Here is a 13,747-nt window from a genome sequence, read left to right as displayed (position 1 = left end):
TTAAAACTTGACTTGGACTTTTTAATAGGACTTTACCATTTCCACAAAGATGCCTGAGGCACCAGGTTCACCACGACCGTGTGGCTGTTAACAGTCTGAGCTGCACAACCCAGAAAGACTGATTCACCGCAGGGACAGGAATGGGTGCATGAGTCAAAATGTTGTATGTCTGAAGCTGCACGGAGAGAGACGCGCTGTGGAGGATGATCTCCAGGCTAAATGAAGACAATGGCACCTGAGTCAGCGGTAAAGATCAGACGCTGTGTAGCCCAGGTGCAATCTGGGCTACCTGTGAAAAGTCTGCTTCTCTACGTCCACAACGCCAGTGAGTAATTAACAGTGTAGACGAATGAGTAACTGGAACATCTGGGTGTGAAATGGAGGAGATTATAAAAGAATTCAAACTAAAATGATGAGTTCTAGGATTAATCAGCATAACTGGGAAAATCCCACGGGAGCCGACACATGTTAATACTTGAACGTCACACCACTTTAGTCTCAGCCTGCCTTACTCCGCTCAATTCATAACAACTCTGTTAGCTTCCTTATTGAAATTTCCCTATAGAGTGCTCCAGGGATGACATTTGTGTAGGAAAACCCGGAAAACACTCGACAAAAAGCCGATAGGATTTTTCCATTGGATTTTGGATTACTGCAGAAAATAAGATCTGTGGTAAGCACACGTTTTGCTCAGCAAGATAGTCTTCACAAATGACCACCACTTTTAGGATTCTGGAATGCAATTGCTGAAGTAAAAAGCTAACGTTTAGGCTATAAAGCAACGACACCACGGTCACATGAGTATACACAACGAGGCCGTAAAGGCGGCCTAATCGGTGTCAGTCACTTGTTAGCAACCGCCTTTTTTTAAGACACCTAAAAGCTTCAAAACTCACGAGAGGGGTATTTACTGACATGTTTTATTCATATTTTATTTACTAACCAAAAACCCATTCAAAAAGCCAATGACTTCGAGACGAGGGACCCAGAAGAGCCCAAAATGCTGATTCATTTCCTGGTTTTAAGTCTCTTTGTATCTACTTATTTCTTCGTAAAAAAAGTATTCCACTGAACTCACATCATTTTCTTAAGAAGTCAGCAGTAATATCCAAAGAATGCTTGTCATGAGGGTCTCACAAGTTCTCAGTTGAAACAGGTGTATTTGAATGAGTGTGTGAGCACAGCTGAGGAAACTTTAGTGGTCGTGCCTCAACACGCAGGAATGTTATATACAACCCTGTACGGCCCAGGTGTACCTATGTAGATACTGATGTACTTGACTAGACCTCTTTTCTTTTACCAGTATTTACATGTTGAAAGATTCTCAAATGTATGACAAAACAGAAACCGGTGGATGAACCAAAATAAATAGACCTAATAACTTCTAGTTAGTTTTATTGTCTGTAGTTTTTTTTTCTAAACAAACTTTGTGATTTTCCATAGCAACATCATGGAGGCAACGAGAAATCCTTCTTCGTAAAGTTGAAATTCAAAACTGTATGTGTATGAAACTTTTGTCTTTAAAGCCAAAGACGATTTTAAGTTGCTGGTCAAGACTTGTCTTTTTTTTCCCCCAGAAGGAAAAGCAGTTAAGTATTTATTATATGTCATAACAAAATGCCAACAGTAAACAACTCAAGAGCTGAATAGCTACAGGGAGTGTTCATGAACCACTCAGAGTCAGATGTCCTTCTGCAAGTGACACAGATGTTACATGCTACATAGGGAAATAGCTGTGGCTAGCTGTAGATGTGAAGATAGTCACAGATGACTGGACAAATGGCGGAAGTGAAAGCCACGCATCTTCTTAATATCTTTGAATAATCCCCAGGAAAACAGGGAATCCCCAGAAAGGGAATCTAATAAAGCACACGCTCATCCGCTGTATGACCACACACAACCCTCGACATCCAGACGTGTAATTGATTTAGATTTACACAAGTGGCCTCATGCAAACGCACTGTTACCGATAATGACAATGTGGCAGTTTGTGCAGTCTTGGAAAGTGAACTCTAAACAAACTGCCCCCAGAAAAAAATGTCCGAAATATTCATAAAGTGGAAATGGACGGCTACTCAGTCAAAGCCCAGATGTTGCTATTATTTAGTTTAGTTTAGCTTTAATTTAGTTTATTCTGCACAATTTAAGAAATACACAAACATAAATAATAGCACAGTGCAGGAAGAAGCAGACAACCCACTGGGTTTATTTGAATCCTCCACCTATTTCACAATAATATAGAGAACACAACATTAATATACATAAGATTTGACTATTGTGACGTTAACATTATTTCCAATAAGCCAAGACAGTGTGACAGTGGGCCAAAATCTGAAACCGAGGCAGCTAAATGGAATCCAGCCATCATTGATTTGATTGTTTTCACCTGTGTTTTCCTTCTGTCACTCACGTGTCACCGTAGACAATCAGCGTCCCGAGACGTTTCTTGTGGTTGGCTGCTGCTCTCTAGTGTTTCGCTGAAGGTATTGCGGCACTAGCACTCGTGCACTGGGAGGGCTCCAGTTTAGTCAACGAGCAGGGAGCCGAGCAGCCTGCAGCAATCAGATTTTAAAGCGGGAGACTCCGCTCCGGAGGCCCCGCCGCCACCGGATGGTCACGTGACAGACGGAGATAGCCGAACTGTCTCTGGCCGAAGGCATCCGCAGGTTACTTTCCAGTAGCGTTTCACCGGGGTACACTTAAACTCTTTATTGTTTGGAGCTTTAATGTTGAAACACCGTCAAAATACGCAGCTACTGCCAGTGATAGAAATAACTTATAAGTGTGTTTAATTTACTTCATGTATCGCATAAACTCTGAGGAACTTTACTTTAAGTTCACTTATACATCCACTTCACTACTTTTCTAAATCAAATATTGTACTTTGTACTCCACTACCTTCATATGCCAGCTATTGTTAAAATGTTACATACATAACATGATACATGTTATGCATTATTACAGATTTGAAATAGTTTTACGCTACAAATACTACAACCAGCTACATTAGACTCCGCCGTACATGTTGTGCATCAATGACAGTAACCAAACACAAAATATTGTAAACATGGTTATGTATTTTAATTTTGATACTTGGTAGCCTACATTTCGCTTATCATATAGACTTTTTCTGAAGTATTTATTGTATGAATGCAGGGTTTTTACTTGTAATTGAGTACATTTACTCATTTGATTACTTTAACAGAGGACCAGAAAACGTCTTCCACCACACTTAAGGATATTGTTTAACGTCGTATTAATAATCTTCACAAACAGTGGAGTAAGATGTGGTGTATAAAGAGCGGGGCCGGATGGCAATGCTAGCAGATTAGCTCCAGTGCTAACTCGGCTGCCTCCGTCGACCATGTGACTCTGGTGTTGCAGGTCGGAGCTGTTCCCCGCGAGTATCCCCTCCCTGGTGCAGTTTTAGGTTGGTCAAAACATGTCCCGAGCTCTGATTGGTCAGTGATCTGATGTTGTCTTCTCTGATTGGTTGAATGAAACAGGGAGGTCCGGTTCCTCTTGAGCGTTCTTCCGGCTTATACGTTGGAAAAAAGAAAAGACGAATGGAAAAAATTGTAATCCACAAAACGACCATTGCCTAGTTCCTCTATAATACGGTAACATCTGCACACCTGTAGATACTTGTTTGTTTGTTTAGCCCTCTGAAGTGTACGCCGTTGTACTCTTTAGAAAGTTCAGGGTTTAGCACGAAAAGCAGGCGGCAGCAGGGTTAGCAATTCAACGTTAGCCTGCTCCTAGCTAAGATAGCTGGCTAACAGGGTAGCTTTTTAGTTGTAAGGTTACCGGACCAAAAGCAGTGACAAGGGTGAGCATTACTGAGCACACGTCGTTTGGTCACATCGACGCAGGCAGTCGACAAGTCGCTTCTTTGCTCAAACTTGATGTTTGATTAGCAACGATACAGTTTAGTCATTGTGTTTTTGGCCACATAACGGTAAACAAAGGTTCACAAAAATGTTATTGTCTTGTCTTTCATGGTACAAATGTCTTTATAACAGTAACCCTTTTTATCAGCACCATTTGGTTAACGTTAATGTTGTCGACTTGCCTCAGGTTTTTGTTGCATTTTGTTCCATTAGCCTGTTTATCTCCCCGCGCCGCCCGTAAAGGGTTAAGGTCGGCTTGTATTGTTGTAGCCGCCGTACATATTTACTGTTAGGAGTGCGGTTGTTAACGGAGTTCAAACCTTAACGATACCTCCAGTGTGTCTGCTACTGGAATTAATGTACAATCTTCATTCTATTTTAGGTCGTAATTAGTTAAAATGAGCTCCCAGCAATTCCCCCGACACGGGCTGCCAGCCTCCAGCGGGGGAGCCCCTCAGATCCCTGCGGCTGGAAACCTGGTGTCCGTCAACCAGCCGTCACATCCTCAAGGTAACCCTATTGTCACTGAAATGCACTCGCGGGATATTTCATACATGACGAGGAAGAAACCTGTAAGTAAATGTTCAATCCGACTATTTTTTCCCCGCTATAGGCGGCGGAGACACTGACAGCGGTCGGGAAGCTGATCACGGGCAGCAGGACCACCCACCCGCCGGGGGCGGGGGAGCCTTGTCCTTCAGAGATGAGAAGCAGGAGACGATGGTGGTCCGACCTTACCCACAAGTACAGACGCACGGCCAGCCACAAGCTACCCCACAGGCCGTGCCCATTCAGCCCGGCACACCTGTGACCGTAGCTGCCCCCTCTGTCCACCTCCCACAGGGCCAGCCTGCTGTCCTCACTGAGGGACAAATGAAGGTGATGGTTATGACCGTAACTGTTCATGTATAGAGGATTTCTATACATATACATACATATATCATTTTTTAATGTTTAAATCGTGCAGGCAGTGAAAACATTTTAAAGATCTCGTTGATGTTTTCAGGTTTGGATTTTCTTCCTTTTGTGTTATGGACTACACCTTCTACTCAATTATTAATAATTCAAATTGTTCCTGAGGAGTCCTTAAACTTGAAGGACTTGGATAGCTAAATATTGTGCTTGATAACTGGCTTACCAATAACATTTACTGTAAACTTGATTAGGAAGCTGGCCATGTGCACAATGTCTAACCTTACAATTACTTTAAGAAAAAGAAGTGTGTTTTACTGCAACATGTTGCGTTTGTGTGAACTTAACATAGTTTTTTTTTGTAGCATTGTTCTTAACACCATTCTGAGCGGAAAAAAAACAAACAAATGTGTTTATTTTTGTTTAGGCTGTCCTGAAGTCACCTATGCCAAGTCGTCTTATTGCCCCAGCACCAGCTTCCAACCAGGGTCATATCCCCATACCCCCCAAGGTGCCCGGTCACATGACTGTCACCATAGAGAGCAGTATTGCTCCAACCCCCTCTATTCCCGTGGCAACAATCAGTGGTCAGCAGGTGAGTGCTCTGTCAGTTGGCTGTTGATGCACGTTATTGTCTGCTTTCTTGCTAATGACTGAAGTTGTGTGCTCCTTTTTTTTTTTTTTTAAATTGTGTTTCAGGGTCACTCGAGCAACTTACACCACCTGATGCCAGCAAACATTCAGATCATCCGGGGCAGTGCCCCTGCACTGCAGATCGGGACCCCTGCGGTGCCACCCCAGACCTTCACCTCCCACTTACCCCGAGGTATGCATGATGTACTAAGAACAGCGTCCTTGACACGCTACACCATTTACTACTCGTCTGTAGCGGTGCGTTTCTCTACATCAGTCTATTGCTTTCCCTGTAGGGGCTGCTGCAGCAGCTGTTATGTCCAGCTCCAAAACTGTCCTGCGGCCAGCCACCGGAGCAAGTGCGGGCCCCGGGCAGCCCACAGTGCAGCACATCATCCACCAGACAATTCAGGTACCGGGATGCACTGTCGTCTGAAGATGTGCTGGTATAGCGTGGTGCAGGGATGATGTATTTATGAGGACCAACCCCGGACGAAAAGCCGGTGGGATATTTCCAATTGGATTTTTGATTATTGCAGATAAAAAACTCTGTGACAAACGCTAGTTTATGTTACTTACACATCCGTTCAGGAACCCATTGACTTTGAGACGAGGGAACCGGAGGTGCATAAATGCGAACTCATTTCCGGGTTTGAGGACTCATTCCTGCAGCACTCTTATCTTGTTGAACGTTTTCGAAAGTTTGTGTGTAACCGTGTCATCCTCCCACAGTCCCGCCCTGCCGTGACAACGTCCACAGCCGTGCTTCCAACTGTGGTGGCGCCCATTTCCAGAACTCAGTCCCCAGTCATCAGCCCAACAGTCACACACTCTGCAGAGGTGACACATGGGTAAGTCCCGAGAATGTGTTGACAACATGACTAGGAGTTTAACAGCAAAGTAGAACCAAACGGCTTGTGGTAATCGGTGGACCTGCCCCTGTTGTGACTGCATGGTAAACTATATGATTCTATTGTCCTTTTGAATTCCTTAAAAGTCATTTGTGCTCTTTAATGTAGTGTTATGTAGATTAAGTTATCCAGTGCAGCTCTAAAGCAGTTAGTGAAACAGTATGAAATTAGCACAATGGGTCTGCGTGTGCATCAGAGTAATTGAAAGAGATCATTTCTAAAATCACTAAAACCAGTAAACTTTTGTGTAACATGAATATGAGTTCTTCTGCCCTGGCAGTTCCCTCTGGGCTTTTATCAAGCCATGCCTGTGCCGATTTAGTGCACTAAAGGGGCAGTCTTTTTTCTTTTTTCTCCCCCCCTCCCCAGGCGTCCAGGGCTGACCATTCACCCCCCTTCGGCCACCGTCAGTATTCAGAGGTCTCAGACATCCCGTGACACCGCCACGCGGATCACGCTGCCGTCCCACCCAGCAATCGGGGCCCAAAAGCCTCCGCACACCATGACACAGGTTACTGCCTCTTTATGACTTCCTGCAAAATAACTACTCCTTTTTATACAGTGACTGGCATAACCTTTTTTTTTTTTTTAATATACATGTTTGGCTCCCCACAGAAGCCCATCTTCAGTCCTGTAACACCAGTAGCTGCAGCAACTGTGGCGCCAATCGTTGCCTCCAACACTGTGCCGTCAACCACCACAATAGGTATGACCTTTTTGTATATTTATGTCAACAAGCTAGTCCCAAAACTTTGACTAAAGAAACATGAAATGAAACAAATTGTGCGGTTATTTATTTATTATACACCTTCCTTCTTCATGTTTAGGCTCTGTGCCACACAGCCAAATGTCCAGTAACTCTATTGTCACCATGACGATGGCCTCGCACTCCTCTCATGCTGCAGCGGTGACCACCTCTGCCATCCCCGTTGGTAAGCTGGCCGTTTGGTCTCTGTGGTTGGAACGTTGTTGCGTGCTCCATAAGCAGGAGGCGTTCTCTCAAACTGAATCAGTTCATGGTGCGTTTTATTCCACGTTTCTCTCTGAACTGTTCCTCTGTGTTGTTTACAGCTAAAGTCGTCCCTCAGCCCATCGCCCACTCCTCGACCCGTGTGCAGCCCGACTACCCCGGAGAGAGAACCAACCTCATCCCCATCCCGGGCCATCGGTCGTCTCCTAACCCCGTCACCATGGAAGCAAGAAGTGACAACAGGTGAGCGCACAATGTTGACCAACTGACGCGGTTATAGCATCTGATATCCAATAGTTGTTTGAAAAAGTGTAACACAATAGAATGGAATCTGCATTCTCAGTGTGTTAGTATTTCTTTTACCCAACAAACACTATAGACATTTATTAACCTCAGAAGTACAGAGACTTTATTCAGATGACGATGAGTGTCGGAGTAATCTTGTATGTTTTATTTTGAAGGCCATCGGTGCCTGTGCAGTTCCAGTATTTCCTGCCGGCGTACTCCTCCTCGTACCCTCTGACGCACACATACACCCCCATCAGCAGCTCTGTATCCGCCATCCGCCAGTATCCTGGTAAGCTCTGTCACAGCTAACTGCTGTGGTGACCTTTTTGTTATTTGACTTATAAACGCTATAAGAATCGTACCTATGAAATTTGAAACCGGAGGGTTAAACCTGTAACTCTTATTGTCCCGCCCCATAAGTTACTCCTCAAGCGCCGAGTTCAGCGCTGCCCACCCAAGGCGGAGTCGGTGTGGCGACCACTGTCCACCTAAACCACATGCAGCTGATGGCGGTGGATCGGATCGGTCTCCCATCTGCGCAGATCAGCACCCAGGGGATCCAGCCGGCGCCCATCGCCACGCAGGGCATCCAGCCTGCACCCATAGGAGTGCAGGGCCTGCACACGTCTGCGCCGATCGGCACGCAGGGACTACAGCAGGCGCCGTTAGTCGCTCAGCAGCAACAAGCGCAGTCTGAAGCAAAACCCGGTAATTACTGAACCTGTACTGCTTCAGTAATAAAACAATCAGCGTGGTGTTGATGTGTGCTTTGCTGAGTTGCTTGTAACTTGTTGTGTGTTCTATTTTTTTTCTAGTTGTTTTGGCCGATGGCTTTGTAGCGAGCCCCATCAGCAGCACGTTCAGCACCACCCAGCCAGTGGCCACCATGGTGCAGGCGCACGCCCAGGGAGGGGTAGGAGGAGCCCCCACCCTGGTCTCCTCCCCTAGACCCAGCATCCTCCGCAAGAAGCCCGCTAGTGAAGGGTGAGTAGAGCACCAGCCGTCAGACAGTGGGCCTCTTGGAATAGTTTCTCATTCGTCTCATAAACCAGCGACATGTCACATTTCTCGAGAGCATCTCTTCTATCGTCTGAGTCATTGTGGACTGTGGTTACCTTAACCCTGATCTGCTTTAAGACCTAAACCGGAAAACTGGGTTTAAGTCTCCCTCTTCATTTATTGTAGGACTAGACGAGGCTTTTCACCGTCACTTAATAGCAGGTTGATTGTCAGCATTAGATTCTCCAAATGCAGTTTGACAGAAACGTGTGAAGGTCCAAACGGGATCGCTAAATGTTTCACTTTTCACCAAACCAGATGTGTTCGCAAGAACCTGATCCCCGCTCAGCCCAGTGAACCCAGTAGCGGCAGAATGGAGAGTGGCGTGAGGGGAGCCGGATCTCCCCGACCCGCAGGGTGAGCCTCCGTTACACGGATCACATCAGTTCCATCCGCGTCGTTAGAAGTTATGAGTCTGTAACCCGACGTTTCCGATCCTTCCCTCCAGTGTTAAGCCCAAAGCTGAGGTGCACATGGCCGTGGCCCCTCCTGTCATGGCTACAGTAGAGGCCCTGCCTTCCCAGGGAGGAGAGCAGCAGGCCGTGTCCTCAAACGCCCAACACCTCGCCCAAGCCATCCCCGCCATGCTCGCCACGCCGGGGCCTGCGCCTCCCTCCCAGGCCTCCACTGTCCTCTCAGCCCTGCCCGCAGCCATGGCTGTAACTCCCCCGGCTCCCGCTTCAATGGCCAACACAGTGGCCTCCCCCACTCAGCCCGCAGCCAGTAGCACCGCCGCTTGTGCTGGCAGCTCCGCCTGCCCCGATTTGAAAATAAAGCAGGAAATGGAAACCATGGACACCTCGCAGCCCGGTGAGCAGCGCATCGGTCATTAAAAGTGAAATCGATTTATGTTGAATTAAATAAGAAACGAATGAACGCAAGGAAACCGAAACAAACGCACAAGTAAACAACATGTTTTTCCTCTTCCCCTCAGATCCCAATGCTAACTTGTCATCAGCCCCAGCCCTCACCACCCAGGCCTCCACCCTGAGCGCTCCTGCCACGGGAGATCTGATACCCGGGGCCTCCCCGAGGAAGAAGCCCCGCAAGCAGCAGCACGTCATTTCCACCGAGGAGAGCGAGATGGTGGAGACCAACAGCACGGATGAGGAGAAGGCCCCAGGCAGGCCCATCACCGGCAGGGCGGAGAGGCGCGAGTCTCCACCGAGGGAATATGTCGGTGCGTAATGTGATGCCAACCGACGTCGCTGTGGTGGTGGTGATGGTGGTGATGATGCGTAATCAGCACTTTTTACATTTTTGTCTTCCAGATGAGGAGGGAGTGCGTTATGTACCAGTCAGGCCTCGACCGCCTGTTACTCTCCTGCGGCACTACAGGAACCCCTGGAAAGCTGCCTACCACCACTTCCAGAGGTACAGCGACATCCGGGTCAAAGGTCAGTGGCTTTCTTGCTTATGTTTCATACGGCGAGCGAGAACGAGTGCCGGCGGCGTTTTTCTTTCTAACGACAACCGTCTGCTTGTCTCTCAGAGGAGAAGAAGGGCAGCTTACAGGACATGGCCAACCAGAGAGGAGTGGCATGCAGAGCACAAGGCTGGAAAATCCACCTGTGCGCTGCACAGCTCAGGCAGCTGGTGAGTGCTGCTGTATAACTCTGTAGTATTGTTTATCTTCATGGAAATTCTGAGTGATGTCGATGAAGGTTACGTTTGGTTGGTGGCTTTTTCTATTGGCCCTTTTGATAACACGCTTGTTACTTGATCTGTAGTCGAGTTTGGAGCACGATGTGTACAGCCGCCTCTCCACCCTTCAAGAGGGCCTGATCCCTAAGAAGAGAGCCGGCTCCGATGACGACCTACACCGAATCAATGAGCTCATACAGGTACGGCTGTTTACTGCAGACTGACTGATTTCTTTCTTTCTATTTCTATAAAAATATGACATTCTGTACATATGTACATGTGTGTGTGTGTAAAGACTGTCATACTTTACTTTTGTTAAATTGCTGCTGGACCGCCCCAGCAAACTTTGTGTTTTTGTCCACAGTGAAAATGGCAACAAATAAAGTTAAATACATCTATAAAAATAATCCTTTCGATGAAAACAACATGAATTTTGGAAATGATTAAATTTAGACTTTTGAACGTTCCGGAGTTGTTTTGAAATGTTTGGATCACATGAGTTGGAAGCCTTCCGAAAGCAAACAAACCTTGAACCCTGGAGTCTTTTACAAATAGTTAAATATTAATGATGTCAGTATAGCCTGATATTTTTCTGCAACTGCGGTTGATCGTGTTGAAGCGCAATGAATGTGAATCGAATCAAATGTTTATTTACAATTTTGTTAAATGTTTGTCTGTACTTTACTCTGTCACGGTGATGTTCGATGAGGTTTAGAAGCCCTGCCATAACACTACGAAAGCCGCTCTCTCTTTGTCTTCACCCACATGTTTGCTTTCGACAGCTGAAGGTGTCTGTGCGTTTGGTCCCCAGGGTAACATGCAGCGCTGCAAGCTGGTGATGGACCAGGTCACCGAGGCCAGAGACACCATGATGAAGGTGCTCGACCACAAGGAGAAAGTGCTGAAGCTGCTCAACAAGAACGGCGCCGTCAAGAAGTCCTCCAAACTGAAGCGCAAAGAGCGGGCATAAGCTCGGACCCCCTCCCCCCCACCGAGTGAAGGAGCTGCTCAGAATTTGGTGCTATGAGTTGCTGCATACAATCACACACACACACACACACACCCCATCTGCCCGAGAGCAGGCGGAGAGAAGTGATGGGAGGACTTCAACAAGCAGACCAGCCCATCAGGAATAGGTTCTCATTCAAGACCCAACGCACATATTGAGCGTGGAGCATTGTAGGTTGCATTAGAGTGGCCAACTGGACGGCCCTGTCACTGCCCCCCCCCCCCCCTTTTTTTTTTTTTTTTAATTTGTTAACTTTTAAAGACCCCAGAGACCATTTCTTACTAACTTAAAGTTCTGCCTCTTCTCTTAAGAACGTGTTTGAACTGGCACATTGTGTTGTGTTATCTGATGATATTTGGCACTAAATGCAGTTACGGTAGATTTTGATGGAAGTATTTCAGTTCAGAGTTATTGACGGCTGGGTCAAATCCAAATCATCCGAAAGGAGTCCCTTTAGTAAGCTGTGTGTATGCAGACTGATCTCAGTCGTGCTCTTTTCATTAATCTGTGCCTTCATTTTGTGGGTGTGCGTGAAATAGACGGGAACACGTGAAAGCTGTTCCACGTGCTGTCAAAATATATTCTGAAAATATCATTCAGAGCGTCAGGTCAACTTCACTGCTTCCCCTTTTTCCTCCCAACATCCTGCACCTGCTGTTTTCCATTTCATGTTTGTTCATCTAGTATGGGTAGAAAGTGACCCTATTACCAGCCGCGAGTTTAGCTGTGATCTAAAAGATATTGAAATACTTACATCGGTTGAGTTAAAACAAAACAAAGGACACTGCATAATGCCAAGTTGACTTTACATGTAAACTGCCATGAATCCAAAGTAAGTGGATGTCATGGTGGTTAAAAACAATACTTTCATTCGCTTTCAGAAAATGAGAGCTTGAAAGAAAGAGAGCCGAGTATCGTCGCGCGATCACACTGGTGGATTGAATTCATGTAAATCACTGTAAATGTGCTTTTTGGTTTTTCCATTGACCTGGTTCTTTTCCAGTTTTGTACTCAATGAAGCATTTTGTGTGGTGCGGCGCGCGTCGCCTCATTTTGCAGAGTGTAACGATAATAACGTTACGAGATGAAGCGAGCCCGAAACATCCAGCTGTTGTACATTGTTTTTGTCTGTGTAATTATAGTAAAGATACTTAAACCATACCAGAGACACTGTTAAGTCTGCATATTTCTGTGGTTTTTAATTTGAGTGTTTTCCTTTTTACCACTTAAAATCCAAAAATGATTGAAGGTTTTTTTTTTTGCCTTTTTCACTTTAATTCCTCATTCTAATATCGATTTTTGGCGCCACCAGGAGTGTCATGCGTTTGGTTGCACGTCTGTGCGTGATTGAGTGTGCACCTCTGTGTCTGTCCAAGTGTAATCTGGAGGGGGGGGGGGGGTTAGCCAATTGTGGGTTGCATTCATTCAATCCCACAATACAGTAGTGGTCTTTGCAGACGCAGCTGGCGGAAATCTTCTCTCCGCTGAGTGCGTCTTTCTGGTTAATGGTGTATATGCTTAAAAAAAACATAACCGCAGTCGGTTGCCTAAACGGGATAAACTGACCACGCTTGAGGACAGATGGTGAGATTGCAAGATTATTGCTTTACAGAATTATCATGGATCCCCTTAAGGAGCGTGCTCAGACACCGATCCTCACATGTGATTACGTTTCATTGCTATTAAATATGAAGAACCTACAGTGTAACCCAACAGATTGTAGGATTTAAGCCGTGCCAATGTTATACATCTGCAAATCTGTGTATCTCAACAGCTCAGTCTGTTCCGTCAACATTGTCCCCGGCCACACAGCTTGTATGGCCGCTATGAGCCGGTTAATCCAGCAACATCACAGTGGTACATCTCCAGAGGGGGCCCAGTCACTCCTCTTTACTATCTGTTGTTTACAACATAATTGCCGTGAATTACAGCGCAGTGCGTTCGCAGCACTTGACCTGTGACTGGATCAGGAAAAAAGTGACATGCTAGCAAGTCCACTGTCTCCTTTCAGCGTCATTACTGAGACCAGTGGACTGCTTCTGTCGACTAAGAATACTGGTTAGTCTTTTGATTATCTAATATTTCAATTTATTTTCATTTTTGAACATTCCATGCCATGTAAAATGTTTCCCGATCATTATATTTTGTTTGCCTTATATTTATTAGATGCGTGTTTTTATATTGTTTGAGGTAGATAGCTGTACTACGCTCTCTCTACTAGCATGGTTTTTAAGTATCCGCACAGCTGTTAACTTAAAGGGAAAGAACATTTATCTTTATCAAATATTTGACAGTAATTACAGTGATAAAAGCCCTTAAAGCTGATGCTCTGTGATGATACAAGGTGTATGCTTCGAGTCTGGTGGTTGGTGACGCTGGGTGGCTCTACCTTTTTGCAGGAGCAAAGTCAAAGGGCCATAAAGAGGTGTTT

At 45.8% G+C, this 13,747-nt stretch overlaps 1 protein-coding gene across 1 annotated transcript; it reads left to right on the top strand.

Moving 5' to 3' along the window:
• Nucleotides 1-3,534: 3,534 nt before the first annotated feature.
• sap130a (Sin3A-associated protein a) lies at nucleotides 3,535-12,477 on the top strand. The gene is made up of 21 exons (XM_068707856.1): nucleotides 3,535-3,620; nucleotides 4,273-4,400; nucleotides 4,504-4,769; nucleotides 5,230-5,397; nucleotides 5,502-5,628; nucleotides 5,732-5,847; nucleotides 6,168-6,286; nucleotides 6,716-6,857; nucleotides 6,962-7,052; nucleotides 7,174-7,278; nucleotides 7,418-7,559; nucleotides 7,778-7,893; nucleotides 8,025-8,312; nucleotides 8,420-8,588; nucleotides 8,922-9,020; nucleotides 9,112-9,473; nucleotides 9,598-9,843; nucleotides 9,935-10,060; nucleotides 10,156-10,259; nucleotides 10,394-10,507; nucleotides 11,119-12,477. The coding sequence occupies exons 2-21, from the start codon at nucleotides 4,289-4,291 to the stop codon at nucleotides 11,275-11,277; spliced, it is 3,171 nt and encodes a 1,056-aa protein (XP_068563957.1). The 5' UTR covers nucleotides 3,535-3,620; nucleotides 4,273-4,288; the 3' UTR covers nucleotides 11,278-12,477.
• The last annotated feature ends 1,270 nt before the right edge of the window (nucleotides 12,478-13,747 follow it).

The sequence above is a fragment of the Cebidichthys violaceus genome, unplaced genomic scaffold (assembly GCF_023349555.1).
Source record: "Cebidichthys violaceus isolate CVI_PGR_0920_01 unplaced genomic scaffold, fCebVio1.0.p SCAF_13, whole genome shotgun sequence".
Taxonomy (NCBI): domain Eukaryota; kingdom Metazoa; phylum Chordata; class Actinopteri; order Perciformes; family Stichaeidae; genus Cebidichthys; species Cebidichthys violaceus.
Note: the sequence above shows the minus strand (reverse complement) of the source record. Positions and strands in the feature narration are given on the sequence as shown.